Raw genomic sequence first — 23,024 nt, 5'->3', positions numbered from 1 at the left:
TTTAAGATGACTTTTCAGGGGAACCACAGTTCATATTTAGATGAATGTCAAGAATAAGAATACTTAACGAATAATCTCGAAAACAGACTTTGAAATTTTTTTTTTTTTTCAGCTGAATGCTTGGTCACTCATTGGAGTCATTGGATGCCTTGCTCAGCAACCTGCGGTAAAGGACTAAGAGCAAGAACAAGGACCTACTTCATGCCGATGAAGGCAGACATGGCAGGCTGCCAAAAGCAGCTAGAAGAAAAGGAGATGTGCGCTGCACCTGTTCCTTACTGTGCTGGAAGTGTCTTTACTGAACCAGAACCTGTAAGTTGTAAATTTCAGTTAATTTGTTTTTTCCCTATTGGAAATGTCCGTCTGGTGATTTGCCAGACTAGAGTTTGAGTCTCGTTCAAGCTCGATAGTTTCTTGTAGTGTCTACAACTTCACCATCCTTGTGAGCTAAGGATGGTGGCTTTGGGGAAGCCTGTAGGTCTACCTGCTGAGTCATCAGCAGCCATTGCCTTGTCCTCCGTGGTCCTAGCTTGGATGGAGAGGGGCCTTGGACGTATATGGTCACACTAGGAAATTGTCCTGCTAGCCAGGGCAATGTCACTGTTTCTTGCCTTTGCCATTCATGAATGACCTTTTAACCTTTAAAACACAAATTTTCAGCGGACACTTTCATAATGTCACTACTCTATAGAAAAGAGAAGAATTTATTGAACATTAATAAAGACTATACTTTACTTTACTTTGATGGCTGCTTTTCCGGTCTCATACAGCAGGGGAACCCCACTCTCTATAGGACCTCCACTGTCGTTTTACCTTGTTCGTTTAGAGTATTTAACGTTTCATATTGCGTATGGTTCATTTACTGTTAAATCGTCACTGTTGTATGACTGTTGAAATAAGAAAGTCTTCAGTTTCCTCTTGAAAACCTTAATGTCTTCAATCATTCGAATGTTTCGTGGGAACTTATTATATAGTCTCTGGGCCACATATTTCAAGACTCTGGAGCCTAAAGTAGACATAAATCTAGGTTCCAACAGTTTGAAGCCATCTGTAACTATTCTCGTGTCGACAAGATTTGTTGGCTGTGCAATATGTAGAAATTCTCTTAAGTATTTTGGACGCTCGGTTCTGATAACTTGGTGGGTTATTGTACATATTTTGATTCTATTCTCGCTTTAATTGGCAGCCATTGTAAATCGATTAGTATGGGGTGATCCTTTCTCTAGGGTGGGACACCTTGTATCAGTCTTGCTCCTCTGTTTATTATGTTTTGTAATTTCTCAAGTTGCACTTTTGGTAAATTGTAATAGATAGAGTTGCAGTAGTCAATCCTGGTTATAACACAGTTTATCGCAAGTTTCTATACAGAATTTTCGACCAGGTACTTTTTTCTAAATCATTTAAGAATCTTTCAATACTTTTTGTGGAAAAATCACCTGTGTTACATTCCTGTAAAATGAAACCAACTTGTAAAGCAGAAACTGACTATAATGTTCTGTCTTTACAGTGAAAGCATTTTCATAAAATCTTTTTGCAATTATTCATTTTCATTGTACAATTTCACTAGTGTATATTGTATGTTGTAGTTCTTGATTATTGAGATTTAGGGAGGATTTTTTTAATATAAGTTGCCTGATACTTACATACTGTATATATAAAGCAGTCTATAACATTCTCAATCAACCTATAGTTTTGGGAGTGTATGTATCAAGTTTTATTTTTTAGAGATGGTATACATTAACTGATCCGAATGGGTTTGTTTGACTCAAGATAACATTGAAGATGTTTCCTATTCTATTTTGCAAACCAAAGATAACCAAATTACTGATGATCATCTACAATTGTTCAATGTAAATTTGTATAAGTATCAAATGAAGATAAAAGCACGATTTCATATGGGTTGTGATATTTGTAAGGGAAGCCATTATACAAGATCAAATAGTGATAAGTTAAAAACATAGAAATTAACATTCTTTATCATATTTATAACATTATAAAAGGGATTTTGACGAAGGAAAAATCTATTTCTGGGCGAGAGACCTGTGCCGCCCAGTGAAATGCTCCTTATGCACCATTTCAAAGGAATATAACTGCTAATATTACCAGAGAAAAAATGTAAAGGAATGCTAGGTTGAACTAGCTCGCTCACCTAATGGTGTCGGTATAGACTGGGGCGAAATACCAGAGGTCTCGTACCATTTAGATTTCTCCTCTTCGAAATCCCCCAATAGTGAGGTGCCGTTCAACCTCCCCTGCCTCGCAGACCAGTACTACTAACTCAACCCACGCTTGCCCATCACTCCTTACAGCACCCTTAAGTTTGGGGTCTGAACAGGGGGGGAGCAAATAGGGTGGGTTCACTGGGCGGCACAGGTCTCTCGCCCAGAAATAGATTTTTCCTTCGTCAAAATCCCTTTTCTGGGCTCAATCCCTGTGCCGCGCAGTGAAATAGTACCAGAGAAAACGAACCCAAACTTTATTAACTATATGGGAACGAATAAAAATCAACATAACAAACAGTGGTTTAATCAAAAGTTAACGTAGAAGACGGACGTCTTTAATAACATCAGCATGATAAGGTATAATATCCCAGGAAGGGAAGACAAAAGAACATTAACTTAAAACAAAACCAATTAAGGTCAAACACTGGAACAAATTACATACACTTGAACACTAAAGAAATACAGTTCGTATGGAAGAATAAATTGAACAATAATAAAATGGCAATGTTACGAACTAGGAACACCCATGGGTGTGATACAACAAACCGAACTCAGGTAGGAACTGTAAGTGAGGCAGGTAAGAGGAAGAAGGTGGAAGATATAGGATTCAGGGATTAGTTAGAAGGAATTTGTCTGGGGGATACCACGCTCCCTGCAGCTACGGTAGCGAGTTGAAGGGCCTCTAATTGTTTAAGATAGTGCCGCTTGAACACTGAGGGGGATTTCCATCCGGTATATTTAGAGATATCTGTAAAGTTCATATGATGGAAAAAATTTATTGAGGTCGCTACCGCCCGAATGTCGTGGACGTGAGGAAAAGACTCTGGATTGGCCTGTTTAATAAAATACAAGATCTGTTGTCTGATCCCTTTCAAAGTTATAGTCCCTCCCCGCTCCCTGATGAACAAGGGTCCCGAGGTCTTATAGGAAGTCCTTGATAGAAAGGACTTTAGAGTGGTAACCGGGCATAGGGAAGGATCCTGAAGGAGAGGGATGATTTTCCAGGAGGACCATCTATTCTGAGGGTCTTCATTTTTGGCCAAGAAGACCTTGTCTGGGGAGAGGAGGACCTCTCCTGACGGAAGGAACTCTATGTGGCCTGGATCCCTTGATAAGGCAGCTAATTCCGAAATCCTGGCGCCAGATGCCAAACTCACGAGAAAGAGAGTTTTCCTGAGTAGAGGGATATACTCACATGAATCGTTGACGGTTTCTGACGCTAGTTTAAGAACATCATTGAGAAACCAGGAAATCGGGCTAGGACGAGAAGATGGTCTCAGTCTGGCACAGGCTCTTGGGATCGAAGCTAGCAATGAATCTGTTAGATCTATATTAAAGCCGATTAGAAAAATCTTCTTCAAGGCAGACTTGATGGTAGTAATAGTGTTGGCTGCTAAGCCCGACTCAAACAAGGTTCTGAAAAAGGTTACCGTTAGGTTTAGTGTCATAAAGTCAGTACTAGAATCTTTCAAAAACTTAGCTAGTTTTTTGACCGCTGAGTCATATTGACGAAGAGTGGAGTCTCTCTTGTCAGATTCTAAAAATAAAGTATTCTGGGGGTCTATGTTAGCCCCTTTGTGTGCCGCAAACTTCATGAAGTCCATAAAGTTAGGGTGGTCTGAATGTTTGAGGAAGCGAACACAGTGCACGTTTGTACTATCTGGGTCAAAGTCGGGTTGGGAATCTGGTGAGGGTGGAGATTCAGCTCCAGTAAAAGAGGAAACCAATTGCTCTTGGGCCAATTGGGGGCCACCAGGGCTACTTGACCTTTGAAGGTTCGAAGTTTGTCCAGCACTTTCATCAGTAGGTTCACCGGTGGGAAAAGGTAAATCCTTTCCCAGGCGTTCCAGTCGAGAGACATGGCATCCGTGGCGTAAGCCCGAGGGTCCAGGTTGGGGGCCACATAACATTTCAGCTTGTGGTTGGATTCCGTCGCGAAGAGGTCTACCTGGAGATCCGGCACTTGGAAGAGGATCCATTGAAAGGATTTGCGATCTAGTGACCATTCTGACTCCAACGGTACCGTCCTGGAGAGTGCGTCTGCCACAACGTTCCGAACTCCAGCCAGATGAACGGCGGATAGGTGCCATTGGTTTGAGGCCGCCAGTGAGAAGATTGCCACCATCACGTGATTGATGGGACCTGACTTGGAGCCCCCTCTGTTTAGACAACGGACTATGACTTCGTTGTCGAGGACTATCCTCAGATGTTGTTTCTTGGCCGGGGAAAGACGTTTCAAGGTTAGTAAGACAGCCATGGCCTCCAGGACGTTTATGTGAAATTGCTGGAACATTGTAGACCAAAGGCCCTGAACTTTCCTGTGTTGGGAGTAGCCTCCCCAACCTGATAGGGAGGCATCCGTGTGGATGACTATCCTTGGAGGGGGGTACTGCAACGGAACCGATTTTGATAGGCTCTTGGCGGTTGTCCATGGGAGAAGCCTCTTCCGAAGAATGGGAGGAAGGCGTGTCTTCTTGTCCCGACGTTCGGTGTTCGCTCTGGAGCGCCAAACTCGGTTGATGTCTTTCAATTTCGCTTTCAGAAGGAGGTCTGTCACTGAAGCGAATTGTAGGGACCCTAGAATCCTCTCCTGGTTCCTTCTGGAAGTTACCTTTTCCCCGAGAAAGCGTTTGGTATTTTTCGCAATCTCTATCCTCTTGGACCTGGGGAGACATAGAGTGTGAGAACGTAGGTCCCACCGTAATCCCAGCCACTGAAATTTGGTCTTTGGTGTCAGACGAGACTTTCCGAAGTTTATCTGGAATCCCAGAAACTGAAGATATTGGATCACCTTGTTTGTTGCCTTGAGACAATCCTCGACGTTGTCTGACCAGATTAGCCAATCGTCCAGGTATGCGACGACTTGGATTCCGTGGGATCGGAGTTCCTGAATGACCGATTCCGCCAGTTTCGTGAAGATTCTGGGCGCGATGTTGAGCCCGAAAGGCATCACTTTGAACGTGTAAGCCTTGTCGTCCAGTCTGAATCCTAGGAATGGGCGGAAGTGTCTCGCTATTGGAACGTGATAGTAAGCATCGGTAAGATCGATGGAGGTGGTGACGGCCCCACGGGGAAGCAAGGTTCGCACCTGCGAGACGGTAAGCATGTGAAACCTGTCGCATTGAATGCACAAGTTTAGTCGAGACAGATCGAGGATGACCCTTCGGCTGTCGGAGTCTTTCTTCGGAACGCTGAATAAGCGACCTTGAAACTTCAGATATTTCGTTTCCTTGATCGCGTTCTTGCGAAGAAGATCTTGGGTAAACAAAAGTAGGTCCGGTGTCGAGGGTTGATGGAATCTGTTCGGTGGAGGAGGCCCTTCTATCCAACTCCACCCCAGGCCCTTGGAGATTATGCTGAAGGCCCAAGGACTGAATTTCCAGCGACTCCGGAACACATAAAGTCTCCCTCCTACCTGAAGACCGTCAGTAGTTGGAGGTTTTACCGCCTCGGCCACCACGTGACCCTTTTCCACGGGAGAAATATCTCCCTTTGCTTCTGTTCTGAAAAGAACCCCTCGAACCGGGGCCCCTGCCTCGTTGGTATCCTTGGGAGGAAAAACGGGACTCATAGACCGGGTTATAAACAGGAGAGGTAAACGAGTTCGAAGCCACTTGGTTTTCAGGGACGAGGACATACTTCACTTGGGGCTGAGACTTGGAGGTGGAGGGTTGGATGCCCTGAGAGACCGGGGCCGACTGGACTACTTGAATAGGTTGGCGGAATTGGGTAGAGCTATAAGGGCGTAGCCTTTTTCTGCCCCGGGAGTGAATGCTCGATTGTTCGAACTTCCGTTTGGGAGTGAGACCCCAACGGACTTTGAGGCTCTGGTTCACTCTGGCAGCTTCGCTCAATACCGAGTTGACCATGTCCTCCGGGAAAAGGTCCGGACCCCAAGCAGAGGCTTTAATGAGCTTATTTGGCTCATGGCGGATAGTGGCTTCAGATAAGACATGCTTACGGCAACGTCTTTTGGTCACCAAGAAGTCGTAGCAGTCTGCTAACAAAGATTGCAGGGTGGCTTTAGTCATAACTTTAAAAGAGTGTTCCTCGTCATAAGTAAGAGAAAACATCTCCGCCATAGTCGAGATGTTGAGGCTCCGGCTAAACCTAGACCGGGACTCGAACTCGAGTCGGATTAAGGTTTCAGGTAGTCTTGGGAGGCGTTCACTGAATTGCGTCGATGCACAGTCCGCGGATAGCTTACCAGAAGTGAATGTCGATTGAATGTTAAGCCAACATTCATTATCTGATGGGAACAGCAGAGATGTAGGATCTGTCTCCCGGAGTTGTGGCAAAGGCTTATCTTCGGTCACTGCCTGAAGGGCTAATTCAACCATTTTGGTGACGCAAGGAGTGGGGGTCTGTTCGTCCACAAGAAACATGGTGTAAGTACTCTTGTGGGGGGGTCAGCATGGTGTTTGTACAACCCCACTCATTTAAGGTTCGAACCCAAACAGACTGAGCCTGTTCCTTCGGAAAGATAACGGTCTCTTTAGGGACCTTATCTAGTCGGACAAGAGCCTCTTCCGTAAGCCGGGCGAAGCCGGGGAAAGGAAATTGAAGACCGGGAGGGAAGAACTCAAAATCTTCAATGGGCCTGGTCCCAAAACCCTCGATGGTCAACATTCCGTCCGTGAAAGGACAGTGGAGCGCCATTTTCCACGGGTTGTTCTTCGTGAAGGGTGGAAGTTTTGAGGCGTCCGGGATGAGGAACTGCTGTTGTTGAGGCAGTCCACTTTCCAGGGTATCCAGTCTTCTGGTGACGGCAGAAAGTATAGAACTAATCTGCTCTGTAACGACCCTCGACAACATATTCGTGAGGGCCTCCGGGTCGAGGTTGGTTGTGGTAATTAAGGGGGATGACTGCACTCCCGGGTCCTGAGACATAGGGGCAGTGCTAGTCGAGTCACTAGGAGCTCCGGGGAGGGGAGCCTTCTTGGGCTTCGATGATCCAGGTAGTGTAGGATTCTGACGAGTCCTCACTAAAGGTCTTTTCTGAGATTTGACCTTGGCAGGAACCGAGAGCGATCTTGGGGAGGATTCGTGGTTCCCTTCAAAACCAAGAAAGGAAAAATTATTAGAAGTTGGAGAAAAAGAGGGGCTAAGAAGAGAGGTCTTAGCGCCAGACCCACCTGCCTCACTTACAACCTTACCTGTGTCAGGTTCGTCAAAAACCATGGGCTCTATGTCTAAGGTCAGAGCCGTAACATTGTCTTCAATGGGGTCCGGGTCGTCAGGGATGTCTGTATCCTGGACGAGATTGAGTTCTACGATTTCCGCAATGTCAGCAATTATAGGAGCCGCCACTTGCCTAGGCACTGCTGCCGAAGATTTTGCGTTCGGGTAGATAAGTCTACAATAATCTTCTGAGAGGACGTAGGGCTTCCTGGCCTTTACGTTACGGGCGAAGCCGCCTACCCACAATTTCAAAGTGGCTCTTGCTGAAGTTTTAACCGCCTGGGAACTCTGAAAGAACGGGGATAAGGTTAGCAAACCCGAGGACAAAATGATAAATGAACCCGAAGATTCATAACAGAAGTCAATGATTATCTATCATATTGATGTCGCCCAGTGAAGGGAAGTAAATACAAAAATGACTGAAAGAGGCTCACCGAATCTGAAGCGAGGGTGGAGATAAGGTCATAACAGATAAGGCAGTTGTCAGGGTGCCATACCAAAATATCGTCCATCTGGATCCCACAGTCCGCGTGGGACCGACAGACAGCATGGCCGCAAGGCTGGTGAAGGACGGCCGCGCAGGCTGTCATCCGGCAACGGACCACCTGTAAAAGGAATAGTCCATGAGCATCTACTAGTTTCTCTATAAGGGGTCCCGGAGGGTCCGGGACCTGCCAGTTAATAAAATAAATGTATAGCCTTAGACTAAACATGCAGAGAACTGAGACTATTCCAATAGCAATCCGGCAGAGCCGGGTATGAAAAAGGATGCAAAAAACAGTGATTAATATATAATCATAACTAGTTCCGGGGCCCCCGTGGCCGGGGAACAGGGTTGGTAAGTAAACTTAAAGTAAACTTAAAGTAACTTAAAGTAAACTTAAAGTACCCAAGATACATCCTTAAAGTACATAAATAGAAAACGCCAATTATGATAAAAAACTAATGTCTGTAATGAATAGGACTCCCGGAGGGAGGATATTAATCAAAACCGTGTCAGTGTCAACCGATCATGTAGTTAAGAGCTCGGCGGCTCCGATGTCTGATGACGGGAGGGTACAACGGGAGAGCGCGGGGGGAGCCAGTGGAACCCCCCCCTACCTTACCTGAGGTACCGGGACAAAGGTAATGATTCATGTAGAATATAAAATAATGATATGGGATATAATAAGTCCTATACGGACGATAATAGCATGAGGTACCGTAGGGGAGGACACTCCTAATATAAGTGCTCATTCTAACAACCGTAATTAAAAGCAAGGTTACACCAAGGTGCAGATATACCGACTAATCACGTGTGATAGTCCCCGGTGGTCCCGGCCTTCCCCCTCCCCGACCGATGGCGACGGGAGGGGGGAGACGAAACCGCTTGGTATGAATGAATGAGACTAAGTCATACCCCGTTGGTATACTCAATCCTCAATATGTCGGAACGTTGATGGAAGACTGAGGTACAAGCATACTTGACCCGTAAATCATAACCAACAACCATCGAGTGAGAGGAAGGGTGTACACTGAAGGGGGGGGGGGGAATAACCTCCCCAACTTGTTGGGGGGGGGGGGGTGTAATGGTACAGGGAAATCGCCAGTGCGCAGTGGTAGACAGGGCTACCAACTGGAGATCCCCTAATCATGACATGAAAATCCCAAAAATATGATCATAACGGAGTAAGCAATAAATATAATATCAATGCACAAATACATAAAAATAATTAATGAATTAAAAGCGAAATCACGTAAGTAAGGTTAGGCATGCAGAAAAAATATGGCGAGAGAGGGACTCGGGCGAGTGGTAGGGGAGGAAGCATGACGCCATCAGCAGATGGAAAGCAGGGGTACCAACCTAGTTACTGAAGCGGTAGATCGAACAGTAAAAACAACAAAATACGCGAGAGTCCCACTCGAACCAAACGTAAAACTAGGTGGAGCGTAATAAAACAAAAGGTTTTACTAATAATAAGTGAGATGGTCGAAATTAAAGTTCCTAGGACTAGCGAAACAATCTCAATGTTGACGCTATCCACCAACACGCACGAATGCAGGCATACCAACATAACCTACTCCTGATGAAACGCTAACACCGATATCATAGGATAACATAAAATAAATGCTATATGAAAGCATAAAGTCGGTGTACTAAATGAATATTGCTATATGAAAGCATAAAGTTATGTACTAAATGAATATAAGGAAAAAACTCCTAAAGGATCGAACGAATATAAAAGACGGACGAACTAACGAGACAAAGGGCAGAGGCGAAAGAAAGAACGGGGACGCCGCTCATATATAAACACTTCTAAATAATAAAAACAAAGATGACACTGCCCAATCTCGTTAAAAACTCATGGATAAGGTACTTAACTTCGATGGGGTATCTTGGGAATCGGCCATCGAGAGAAAGTTGATGATAAATCCAATGAAACACACGAAATAAAACACTTGGACTTATATCAAACAGGTGCTTGAAAGGAGTGATGGGCAAGCGTGGGTTGAGTTAGTAGTACTGGTCTGCGAGGCAGGGGAGGTTGAACGGCACCTCACTATTGGGGGATTTCGAAGAGGAGAAATCTAAATGGTACGAGACCTCTGGTATTTCGCCCCAGTCTATACCGACACCATTAGGTGAGCGAGCTAGTTCAACCTAGCATTCCTTTACATTTTTTCTCTGGTAATATTAGCAGTTATATTCCTTTGAAATGGTGCATAAGGAGCATTTCACTGCGCGGCACAGGGATTGAGCCCAGAAACCTAGTTTTTAAAACACTGCTATTTGAAAGGGAAAATAAGATATATTGAATTAAATAAAAATTCCCAAGAGATTTTAAGTTTATTTGTATTAGATTTTTGCTCATGAATGATTTATCATATGATTCTTAAGCAAGTTCATGTAATTTGAATTAGTTTATAATTTATGTATTGATATTTATTGTCCAAAAAAGAAGGCAATACTTCTAGCTCTAATGCCTAGCTGTGATGCAGCTTACTGTCTTGTTATTTATTGGTTTTTGTAAAACTTTTTATACACGAGTTACAAATTATATCTACTTTTTCCAACTCCATTGAAGAACAGGACTAACTACTTGTGCCGATATATTTAATTATATGTGGTTTTGTAAAATTCTATGGCTGAATTACTATTGTCTGAAGTGAAGGATTTTGCGAGATGTATCAGTTTTATTTTGAATGAATAAACAACCTTTAAATCACTATGATTAATAAGGTACGTTCTATTCATTGATGGATTGGCACGTATTGTTTACCATCTTTAATTCAATCAATCATGCTATTGTTGAATTTGTGTCGCATACAGAGGTAATAGGAGTCCCTTTTTTCAGATTATTGAGTCCTTCGATCAACGTGTCTGCGCCACAACAGAATGGTCATCTTGGTCGCATTGCTCAGCCACTTGCGGTGAAGGTCTGCGCATGCGTAATCGACGATATCTGAATCGTATGGGTCGTAAAAAATGTCTGAAACCCACAACAGAAAAAGAGACTTGTGTTGCTGACACACCATTATGTGATGAAGATTCAGAAGCTGAAGTAAGTATTGTTTTGCTCCCGTTTTAAGGTTTTGAGAAAAAAAAATTGGCATAATCAAAAGCCAAGTTTTTAGGATGTGATGTTCCATGGTATTCCACCAACCATGATTCTTTCATTCTTTTGAAACAATTCCACTTTAGGGCATAAAGAATTCTTATATTATGTTGATCTATAGTAGACCCATTACTTCATTTATTTGCTGATGTTTTAAATACAGTACCATGCATGCTATATTACCTTTGGAAAGCAAAAAATTTTTATCCATATACTGTAGATCTTATACCTAATCAAAATTATGAAGTAAAACTACAAATTTTAAATATTTAACTTAGCCGGTGAATATATAATAGCTGCAACTCTGTTGCTCGACAGACACATACATAAAAAACTCGCGAGCGATCGCTATGCAGGTTGCGGGTGTGCCCACCAGCGCCAACTGTCGGCCAGATACCACTCTCGGATGTAAACAAAACCTTCAATTTCTTCTCTGTCGACGTGTCGACAAGACGTACTTTTACTCGCTGTTGAACCTGGAGTTTTTCCCATCATATTTGGTGAAGTACTTTAATTTGGTTTGAGCTTTCGCAGTACAGGTGTTTTTCTTCAAATAAATCCTTGAAATCGTTTTTGGATAGATTTAATTTTTGATGACAAAGAGAGTATGGACTTTCTTTGACTTTTAAATGGCCGACCCTTCCCTTAGACGGAAGTGTGTTTAGGCTTTTAGCAATTATCTTATCACGTTATAAATTAATTATAGATTTTCCTCTATATATTTTATATCTCACCGCCTTTATTAGGCCTCTTCGATTAACTTTCCATTTATAATAAACATAAAAATAAATTTTAATGATTTGTTTATATGCGACCTTTCCTGAGAGTAGGCGGTCCTAACTTGGAAACCGAAGTTAAACAACGTTGAGCCCTTTTCAATCGTAAATAGCTTTTAAAGAGCTAATGATTTAAAACTTTTTAAATGAATATTTTTTAATAGATATTTTATGAAAGATTTTCTTTGAATAGTCTTCGTACTGTTTCAAAGATGAACTAACGTTTAGTTTATTTATGCTACGCAGTTTGCGCTCTATCGTTACGATAGAGAGAGAGAGTATCACGGTTTCACTTTGCAGAAAGAGTAAATCGATTCTGACGTTTTGTTCATTCTTCTTTCAAAGCTTAAATGTTTTAGATTCTATTTTAAAGGAACTTTTTAATTGAAAAACCTTTCAGTTTTTTTCCTTTGGTCAAATAACATGTTTTTTTGACGAAACGTAAGTGGGCTCTTCTCTTAGGTGCGAAATCAAGAGAGAGAGAGAGAGAGAAAGATAGAGACGGAGGGAGAGAGAGGAGAGAAAACGTTCCGTTCAAGCGGGTAACGTTGTTCTCGAGTTACTCTCGTCCCTAGTCTCTGTACGGGGAGAAAGGATAAAACGTTTTTAGTTTTTTATTCTCGTCCCCAGGCAATGTACGGTGAGAGATTGAAAACGTAGTTTTGAATGAACTAGTGTTTAGTCTCTTCCCCAGCCACTGAATTTTTTATCTTAAAATATGTTTACTGTTTTTTGCTGGTATTAATGTGCTTGCATTATACGACTGATTTCGCAATTACAGTACTACCTTTTGATGAGGGTAGAATTGCGTGCTTCAGGTAGAAATCAGTAAAAGTTTCGATTTCAGTGAAATAAGTGCAAAACAGAAAATCGTAGTGATAAAGTGATATTGCGCAAAGTGTTATCAGTGTTGCGACCGAGGGTTCGTCTGTTCGTGCCTGTCGTTCGCCTAGTCCGGGACCTCTTGCAAGCTCCCAAGCCCAGGGGAGAAGTAATGTCGTACGACTTATGGGTTCGAGAGGCCTTGATCAGCGAACAGACGTTCCCTCTATGGTATCGGGTGTATCTTAACAAGATCACCCCTACCATAAGGCGAGAGAGACGATTTTCTCCTCGTCATCCGAAGGCTTTTCGCATAAGAAACCTGAAACAAGGTTTCGAGGCCCTTAAGCGAAAGTCAGTCCTTTCAGGACAGGTCCAGCGTCCTGGTTGTAGCCATTAGGACAGCTCTGACCCTATGCAGTCATCGGAAGACTGCTCGCCGCCTAACAAAAGCGTAACACAGACTCCGAGAGTCTTTTTGTTGGCAAGGTTTTGCGGTCACAGACGTTACCCTCGTCTCTTACCGCAACCATTTCCGTTGATCCTAAATGGGTTGTACGGCAAGACATGCAGAATAAGCTTGCCTCCCTTATGGAAGACTATTCTGCCGATAAGTCCGTTGAGCCTAGCCGTTTATCTCATTGAGATCCTGGCTTTCAGCCACCCTAACGTTCCTTTGTGTGTCCTGTTGACGTTGGCGTAGCTAAGTCACGTCAGTCAGGTTGTTTAGAACCACACTCGATGCGGTCTCGTGTGGATTTTCAGCCACATTTGGACGTTAGGCCACTTGCTGATGCTCCTGTTGACGTTCAGGACGTTCGCTAACAATCGGAGTTGACTTGTTTTGACGCTGAGCGTCAACCTCCGCATTCTAGAGTTGTTTTGACTGCTCAGTCTAAGCGGTCAAAGCAGTCTCGAGTGGACGCTGTGCGTCCTCACGCACCTGTTGTTGTTGACAGTTCACAGACTGTCAAGCAGTTACATGACGTTGCGTCCTGGTCTCTCGCACCTGTTGTTGTTGACAGTTCACAGACTGTCAAGCAGTTACATGACGTTGCGTCCTGGTCCGCTACTAATGCACCAGTGCGTGTGGACTCTGCTTGTAAAGCATTGCCACCACGGTAGGTCTCTCCCTTGCTTGAGACTCAGCTATTATCGGACAAGGTTCCTTCAGATGAGGAAGTTGCTGTTCCCCCTCCTACTGATATTCCCTTGAGGACTCTGTCAGACGGAGAGGAGCCTAAAGCTGCTTAGCCCTCTATGGACTTTAAATAAATCATGCTGATTTTTAAGGATCTTTGTCCGGATCTTTTTGTAACTGCTGCTCCTCGTTCGCCTAAACGTCAGAGCTTACACTAGGCCTAGCTACTTCGAAGTCGTTGTTTTATAAGCTAGTGCTCTTTCGCTCTCCTAGAGAGCTTTACGTTTGCTAGGCGACTGGTTTATCACCAGGAGGAGTTTGGGGGATACAGCCTTTGCTTTCCCTTCTTTTAAACTGACTTATAGAGCGAGAGTCTGATATGACACGAGAGAAGTTCTCGGCTTGGGAGTTCCTGCCTCTGCCCAGATAGACTTCTCAAACCTCATAGACTCTCCCTGGCGCCTGGCCATGAGACGCTCCAAGATTTTACAGGTCAACTTCACAGCTGTTTTCGAGCCTTTGAAGTTTTGCTGTACAATTATGTCATGCATAAACAAGGCTTTCAGAGATGGCTCCAATGATCTGACAACCACGTTCTCTGCAGGAACAAGTCCCTCAGGGATGGCTCCATGATTTGGCAGCCATGTTCACTGCAGGAGTACGTAAGAGGCAAGTGCGCTCAATGTGTTCATTGTCAAGACAAACTTCACGATGAAGTCTTCCAGGCTGTCTTGACAGCATTTATGGAAGGCGACTGGATGGTCTCTCTCGACCTTCAGGAGGCATACTTCCACATTCCTATACACCCGGATTCCCAACCGTTTCTGAGGTTTGTTTACAGGAATGTGGGGTACCAGTTTCGAGCTATCGGGGATCCGAGCCTCCCTGTACTTGGACGACTGGCTTCTCAGAGCATCGTCCAGCCTTCACTGTCTGCAGGATCTACATTGGACGTTGAGTCTGGCCAGGGAGTTGGGACTTGTGGTCAACCTAAAAGTCCCAACTGATCCCATCCCAGATTATTCTATTTTTGGGGATGGAGATTCGCAGTCAAGCCCTGCTCGAAGTCCAACTAATGCTGAAAAGAAAACGTTTATTCAGTCAGGAGTTGGAACAGTCTCGTAGGGACTCTCTCATCCCTGGAGCAGTTTGTCTCACTAGGGAGACTACCCCTTCTGCCTCTCCGGTTCCATCTAGCCTCTCACTGGAACTAGGACAAGACATTAGAGACGGTATCATTCCCAGTCTCCGAACCAATAAAGGCATGCCTGAAATGGTGGGTCAGCAATATCAGTCTGAGAGAGGGACTATCCCTAGCAGTCAAGAACCCAAACCACGTGTTGTCCTCAGACGCGTCGGGTTTGGGCCTTGATGATATTAGGAAGCGTCTTTGAAACTAAGTGGTAGAGGTCAACTCAGACAACACCACAACTTTGGCGTACATCTCCAAGCAAGGAGGCACACACTCCTTCACGCTGCTCGAGATCGCAAGGGACCTTCTCTTATGGTCTAGAATTCGAGGCATCTCCCTGTTGACGAGTTTCATCCAGGGGGACTTGAACGTCTTGGCAGACTGTCTCAGTCGGAGGGGTCAGGTGATACCCACGGAATGGACCCTCCACAAGGACGTGGGCAAGAGTCTTTGGGCTTCTTGGGGTCAACCAACCATAGACCTCTTTGCCTCCTCGTTGACCAAAAGGTTACCAATCTTTTGCTCTCCAGTCCTAGATACAGAAGCAATCTACATAGACGCGTTTCTACTGGATTGGTCTTTTATGGACTTATATGCATTCCCACCATTCAAGATAGTCAACAAGGTACTGCAGAAGTTCGCCTCTCACGGAGGGACAAGGTTGACGTTGGTTGCTACCCTCTGGCCCGCGAGAGAGTGGTTCACCGAGGTACTTCAATGGCTGGTAGACTTTCCAAGAAGTCTTCCTCTAAGGGTAGATCTGTTACGTCAGCCCCACGTAAAGAATGTCCATCAAAGCCTCCCCGCTCTTCGTCTGACTTCCTTCACACTATCGAAAGACTCTCAAGAGCTAGAGGTTTTTCGAAGGAGGCAGTCAGTGCGATTGCAAGAGCTAGGAGAGCTTCTACCATTAGAGTATACCAGTCGAAGTGGGAAGTCTTTCGAGACTGGTGCAAGTCAGCATCTGTGTCCTCGTCCAGTACCTCTGTAGCCCAAATCGCAGATTTTCTTTTACATCTGAGAAAGGTTCGCTCCCTTTCAGCTCCCACGATTAAGGGCTACAGGAGCATGTTGGCTTCGGTCTTTCGACATAGAGGCTTAGATCTTTTCAACAATAAAGATCTCCAAGATCTCCTTAAGTCTTTCGAGACCTCTAAGGAACGTCGTTTGGCAACTCCTGGATGGAACTTAGACGTGGTCCTAAGGTTCCTCATGTCAGACAGGTTTGAGCCATTACATTCAGCCTCCCTGAAGGATCTCACCCTCAAGACACTTTTCCTAGTGTGCTTGGCTTCGGCTAAAAGGGTCAGTGAACTTCATGCCTTCAGTAAGAACATCGGCTTTTCTACAGAAAAAAGCCACTTGTTCACTTCAACTTGGTTTCCTGGCCAAAAATGAACTGCCTTCTCGTCCTTGGCCTAAATCTTTTGATATTCCTTGCTTATCAGAGATCGTAGGCAACGAACTGGAAAGAGTATTATGTCCTGTTAGAGCTCTTAAGTTCGATTTAGCTCGTACTAAGTCATTACGAGGGAAATCTGAGGCATTATGGTGCTCAGTTAAGAAACCTTCATTGCCTATGTCAAAGAATTCTTTGTCATATTTTATCAGATTTTTTTTATTACGAGAAGCTCATTCTCACTTGAATGAGAAAGACCGATGTTTGCTTAAGGTTAAGACGCACGAAGTTAGAGATATAGCAACCTCCGTGGCCTTCAAGCAAAATAAATCTCTGCAAAGTATTATGGACGCGACTTCTTGGAGAAACAAGTCAGTGTTCGCGTCATTTTACTTAAAAGATGTCCAGACTCTTTACGAGGACTGCTACACACTGGGTCCATTCGTTGCAGCGAGTGCAGTAGTGGGTGAGGGTTCTACCACTACACTTCCCTAATTCCAATATCCTTTTAATCTGTCTCTTGAAATGTTTTTAATATTGTTTTATGGGTTGTTCGGAACGCTAAGAAGCCTTTCGCATCCTGATTGATTTGGCGGGTGGTCAAAGTCATTTCTTGAGAGCGCCCAGATTAGGGGTTTGATGAGGTCCTGTTGTATGGGTTGCAGCCCTTGATACTTCAGCTCCTGGGAGTCTGTCAGCATCCTAAGAGGATCGCTGGGCTCCGTGAGGAAGACAGACTTACAAGGCAGAGTAATCGTCTAAGTCAACTTCCTCACCAGGTACCTATTTATTTTGGTTTTGTTATATTGATAACTGCCAAAATGAAAAAACTCTTAGCTTATACGCTGTAAACATAATTAACTCTGGTCTCTACCCACCTCCTTGGGTGTGAATCAGCTATTATATATTCACCGGCTAAGTTAAATATTTAAAAATGATATTTTAATTATAAAATAAATTTTTGAATATACTTACCCGGTGAATATATAAATTAAATGACCCTCCCTTCCTCCCCAATAGAGACGCAGTGGGATGAGAAGAAATTGAAGGTTTTGTTTACATCCGAGAGTGGTATCTGGCCGACAGTTGGCGCTGGTGGGCACACCCGCAACCTGCATAGCGATCGCTCGCGAGTTTTTTATGTATGTGTCTGTCGAGCAACAGAGTTGCAGCTATTATATATTCACCGGGTAAGTATATTCAAAAATTTATTTTAGAATTAAAATATCATGTTTCTCGTTTTTAAGAATGGGATTTGTTCGTACTTGGTTTTCCTCTTTCATTTACTATTTTTTTGGTGGACAGATGTAATTTACACAAATAAATTTTTGTTGCTTAAAGGAAAGCCAGAAAAAAAGTTAATATAAATATTAGAGATTTTTTTTTACTGTTAAAGATGAGCAGAAGAGTATTAGGCTCCAAATCGGAACAATTTTAATTCACAGTGGGATTCATGGTGGTTATTAGCAATTAAACATTTTACCTGTTGCTATCTTTGCCTTAAATGTAATTCTTCATAACTCTGAATCCTCAAAGGTTCTTGTCATTCACAATCATAACATTTCTTATACTGTACAAGATTTTCCCATAATAGGGTTAGACATGAAATTAGTTATCTCCACTATCCTCTTTTGAGTGTACTGTCTTCTTAACTCCTACCAGGTCTAGGTCTCCACCTATCCTCATTTACCAGGATTTTTAAAGGGTATCCTAAAGCTCTTCATCTTGTGTTTTGCATACATACTGCTTTTTCTTAGATATAATGTGATTTTAACACTCTGGTGTGCCAATTCACTATTCTTTAACACTTAATGCATAAGGCGAAGAAGGATGTGTGCATCAAGTGTTCAATATGAAAGTTATGTGGGAAGTTTAAAAGCAAAGGGAAGAAGATGTTTTTTGGGGGCTTACATGAACCTAGGAAGAAGCTTAAGAATAAAGAGGCAACGCAGAGTAATGAGAATGTAAGCTTTAGAAGGCAGGTTCTTGAAAGCAATAAAAGGTTTCATGATGGGAGAAAAGCATGTAAGCAGAAGATTGATTGATTTGGTGAGAAAATATGTCTGATACAAGGGTGTGTAATGTCTTTGTTGCTGTTCAACATCTTCATGCTTAGAGTAATGGAATGATTAAAAAAAAGGAGAGTTAATGTATGCTTGAAGTTGTGAGATAAGAATGAAAAAGTTGTGAATTGGATTTCAAATGGTTGACATTTTAAAATGTTACTTTAATGATTGGGTACAATGTAGAGAACCTGCAGAAGCTGATAAGAGTTTGAAAGTTTTTGCATGAGGAGAAAGTAGAGATTAAATGCAAGCAAGAGTAAGGTACAGTAATTAGAGTACAGTACTGTAAAAGGAAATCTGGAAGCTGGAGTAGTGAATGTTGATAGAGATAATGAAAGTTGTCGATAAGTACCGTGTAAGTATCTTGTCGTAATTATGATAGATGATGGCAAGTAAAGAGAAGAGGGTAGTCACAGAATAGGAAAAGCTAGAAAGGTAGTAGAATGCATGTAAAAGGTTTATAAAAGACTTTTGAGAGTTGTCCATGGAAATTGAGATGGGAATATTTGAAATAATTGTTAAGCCATCTTTGTAGAACAGAATGGATGTTGGATGCCTATGAAAGAAAAAAATTTGAATCTTTTGAGATCAACTATTTGCCTAGTATAAATGAAGTGAAACGAATAGACAAGGCAAGAAATGAGATACTGTATGCAGAAGTGGTAAAAAGAATAGCATAGTCAAAATGATGAGAGTATTTTGAGGTGGTTTGGTCCTGTGGAAAGAATGATTGATATGAGGTGTATACCAGGTAATTCAAATTTCCTGAAGGTAGAAAGATAGGAGGGTCTTAAAGGGGATGGATAAATTGTGTGAAAAAACAAAAAATTAAAAATGCACTTCATTGCATTAATAAATTTACTTTCCAGATTCGTCCTGAATGTGCTGTAACGCAGTGGACTGATTGGTCCCCCTGTTCTGTGACTTGTGGTGAAGGTGCAATAACAAGGGCTCGTCATTTCTTGGTTCCCGCTGCAAGCCGTGATATCTGCCATGTTAAAAGAATGGATAAAAGGCCATGTTTTGGTGAACGCAGGAACTGTACTGTTGATCCGGAAGAACGTGAGGGTAGGTGTAATGGCATGTCAAAATGCTCAGATGTGGGCTGTTATTTGATTTGTGTCTTGGAGTTTGTTGGAGGTTAAGGTGAGGCTTGGATGGTCACGTTTGTGTGGAATTTTGAATAGTGTGAATATTTCTTTCGCCTTCAAAATTCAGATTGTCTAGTTTTGAATGAAAGGGATTTAAGTATTTGCTCATGGTCTTAGATTTTACTTTTTGAGCCATCAGTTTATTACTGTGTATTTTGGTTTTCATAATTATGACCAAGGTTAATCTTATTTACATTTTATTCATTAACTGTGAATAGCATCAAGTATTAATCCACCAACTCTTAAGTCACTAGTTTTTCTGTACCATACTTTTATATCAAATTTCAGTATGAATGTCCTTTTCTCTACCCTTATCAGTCATGTTACACTTACCTGCACCCACAATTAACACTAATCCTGTTATCATTTTATGGCTCCAAGTTGATGAAAGTATACAAGTGTGACTCTCAAATGCTCACATATCGTACTATGTGCAATGCTGATTCTTGAATTCCCAATGCCTTATACAATACCATATAGAGTAATATAGCCTGATTTGTCTTTTTACTTCATGTACTAGTAATGGGAAAATAAGATGAATACCTTTCCCTCTCCCTTCCCCCCCTCCCTTTGATGATTGCAGTGGCGGATTGCAACGTCTTCAGGCGCCTTAACTTGAGCATCCATGACCAAATGCAGTTCGAAGTGTGGTGTAAACTTGGGCGAGAAAAGACGGCTGAATATACCCACTCTGAAGGAAAGTTAGCTTCAAAGGATAGACAGAGAAATAGGAGGAGGAGGAATGGTTAGAGAGTATATAGGGCAAAGATAAACACACAAAGAATGGGAAGGAGCGAGCTTTACTCTAAAGAATTTACCGTCTTTCATCAGTTGAAAAAAAATCTCTTGAAGGAAGAAATTTAGTTTAGTGTTGTTATTTTGAAGCAAAATCCTTTTACTTAGTGATTTACTTTGTACATTGATGTTTATTGTTGTTATTTATGAAATAGATTGCCTGGAAATCTTTTGTTGAATCAGTTTTTCATAAATTTAACTTGTGAAGCTTTAAAAGTGTTTTTTACCCAGCAAGGTATAAATAGCACAAATTTCTTAATGCTTTCTGTCTTTTGTCTCTTCTTTTGGGAGTAAATAATAGACTTGAGAGGACTGTTGTTTTTTAAAGAAATTGTAACTTCTATCTGATAGACTTCTTCCCACCTTGAAGATGATAATGGAGTCCTCAGAAATTTAAGAAATCACTATATTATATGTTTTTAATCCTGGAATGGATTGTTCTTAATAATGAATAAAGCTATGCATCCTGTGGGTTAGAAGTGGAGTATCCAAAAAGGGAAAATCTTGTGTAGAAAAGCATATGAAAATGGAGCAAAAACTTAGCGCGAAGTCACAGCAAATAAAAGTAGATCCAAGGTTATGTTCTCGGGAAAACACAATATTCATATTTATTTACTTATTCATTTACAAATAAAGTAGTCTTGTATACATTATTTTATGATTTTCTTGATTTAGATATCTGAGAACTACTGCTACTGCCTTAATTATTACTCGCTAGTGTTTTCTGGCGTTGTATTCAGTTTCTTTTCTATGACCCATGTTTGAAGTAATCTTTATTTTTGTGAGTTTCATTTTACATTTCTTGAGTCTATTACTTCATTTTCTTAGTTATTTCATCCTAAGGTGAAAAACAAAAGTGGGATAATCTCAGCTGTGTGTGTTGATGTTACACACATGTTTAGCATAGATGGTATGCCTCGTTAGAATTTGGTGTAATTTTGCTTGATTTTTTGTATAGGGAAACTTTTTGGCATACAACGGACTATTAGCGGTACCGTAAAACCTTCCCCCTTATTAGTCCGTTATTGTGAGGTTATAATGGCACTTCGTTATTCCGAGTGCCTGGGAGTATTATGCCTCCAAGCTTGCAGGTTTGGGACCCGTGTTATCATTTATTGATAATCTTGTACAACCTTAGGAAGAGAACAGTGTAATATTAGCATCTCTCCTGCACACCCAGAGGAGGAAGAAGAGATCTAAGTGTGATTATTCTCCCTAGGGTTCATCCTCAATGTTGGGAAAGATGGAGACTAGCTCTTAAGTCAGTAGATCTGCCTGTTTTCCCTAGAGGAACATAGACACCACCCCCTTGTGGGTGAACCCCAGTCTTCAGTTTTAGAAATCCCAGCTGTTGAGCTTACTCCAGCTGAAGCTCTGAGCATCGGATGAGAAAAAATTGCCCTCTTTGCCACTCTTGAGCATTGGGAGTGATGTATAGCCCATGCTATTGCCCAGCTGAGTGTTTTGAGTTTAGTTTCTGAACCAACGAAGTGTGCTCCTGTATCTCTTCGGGCTTCTGTTCTGAGAGATCTTGTTAAGAGTTTCCCAGAGGCATGCAAGATTAAGGAACGCTATCACCAAATCTATATTCCAGTGGCATTGCGCCATCTCAGAGAGCACAAACCTCAGGCACAAGAGGGTCCACTTGTGACCAGCTTACAGGAGCATGCAACTCTCGGCCACGTGTGCACGACCCTTGGGCACACACACTGTTCAATTATGAACAACTTGACCCACAAGCAAATGGCTCAATCAGGGGACCAGTCAGTTCTCTTTTCCAAGGGTTTTTATAGATCATAAGAGGGAGCACCAACTTGAGTGCTCATCAGAGTTGCTCATTCCTATCAATGATAAGAGAGGAGTTTCATGCCTAGTGCCCATCAGAGTTGCATGTCGTTCCTCTGAATGCCAGGAAAGGATCTCCCAAAGTTTAGGGGTGAACATAAGCTCTCTCCTATAGAAATTATTTATTGGAGAGGGTCAAAATCAGCAGAAGAAACACCATAACCACAGCCATGACCAGACCCAGATTCTGGAGTTGAGATGGAACCCCCCTCTCTCCAAACATCACATTTCCCATTACCTCTCTCCCTTTTTCAGGGGCAAAAAGTCAAGAAGGAGGTCATCACTTCAAAGAAGAAAAAATGAATAGGCGTTATCTGCAAAGAAACTCCGTAGAGTCTCCCATTCAGATATCTCTGAAGAGGGCAAGACTTGTCTCTCCCAAGACCATAGAGACTTTCCATGTCACTGATTCACTGGGTCCTGCTAAGGTGAGACTCTTAGTCTACTTCCACCAAGCTTGAGGAAGAGTCTTTTTTTCCTAAGGGTCTTGGGACTTATCAGGAAAGTGAACACCTTAGAGGACACTCCAGAAGCCCCCTTATCTGGAAGGAAGAAAGACACCTTGACCCGCAGGGATGTCGGCAGAAAGGCTTGCACAACAACCAAAATGAAGGCTCTTGAATGTTGTCAGACCCATACCACCAGTGGAAATTGGGTGATGATTGCCAGAACCTCGATAGTTCTTCATTGGCTGTTTCTAGCTTTTGCCAGAATCGTGCCCCTTATTAAAGGACTTTGGTTTGTATAGCTAGTGAAAATAAAATTACTTTTTGAACTTTTTTATTGTAGGAGGCAAGAATCAGAACTCCATTAAAATATGATGAATTATAGAAACACA

At 42.5% G+C, this 23,024-nt stretch overlaps 1 protein-coding gene across 2 annotated transcripts in view; it reads left to right on the top strand.

Moving 5' to 3' along the window:
* Positions 1-23,024, top strand: part of LOC137616699 (spondin-1-like) — a 1,052,831-nt gene that overhangs the window by 991,966 nt on the left and 37,841 nt on the right. For both annotated transcript variants that reach the window (XM_068346694.1, XM_068346693.1), the window contains exons 11-13: positions 113-312; positions 10,739-10,945; positions 19,265-19,463. In XM_068346694.1, the coding sequence (XP_068202795.1) occupies positions 113-312; positions 10,739-10,945; positions 19,265-19,463 (606 nt within the window). The remainder of the gene's footprint in view (positions 1-112; positions 313-10,738; positions 10,946-19,264; positions 19,464-23,024) is intronic.

Source organism: Palaemon carinicauda, chromosome 22 (assembly GCF_036898095.1).
Source record: "Palaemon carinicauda isolate YSFRI2023 chromosome 22, ASM3689809v2, whole genome shotgun sequence".
Lineage (NCBI taxonomy): Eukaryota > Metazoa > Arthropoda > Malacostraca > Decapoda > Palaemonidae > Palaemon > Palaemon carinicauda.
The sequence above is the reverse complement of the archived record's forward strand: the minus strand, read 5'-3'. Positions and strand labels throughout refer to the sequence as shown.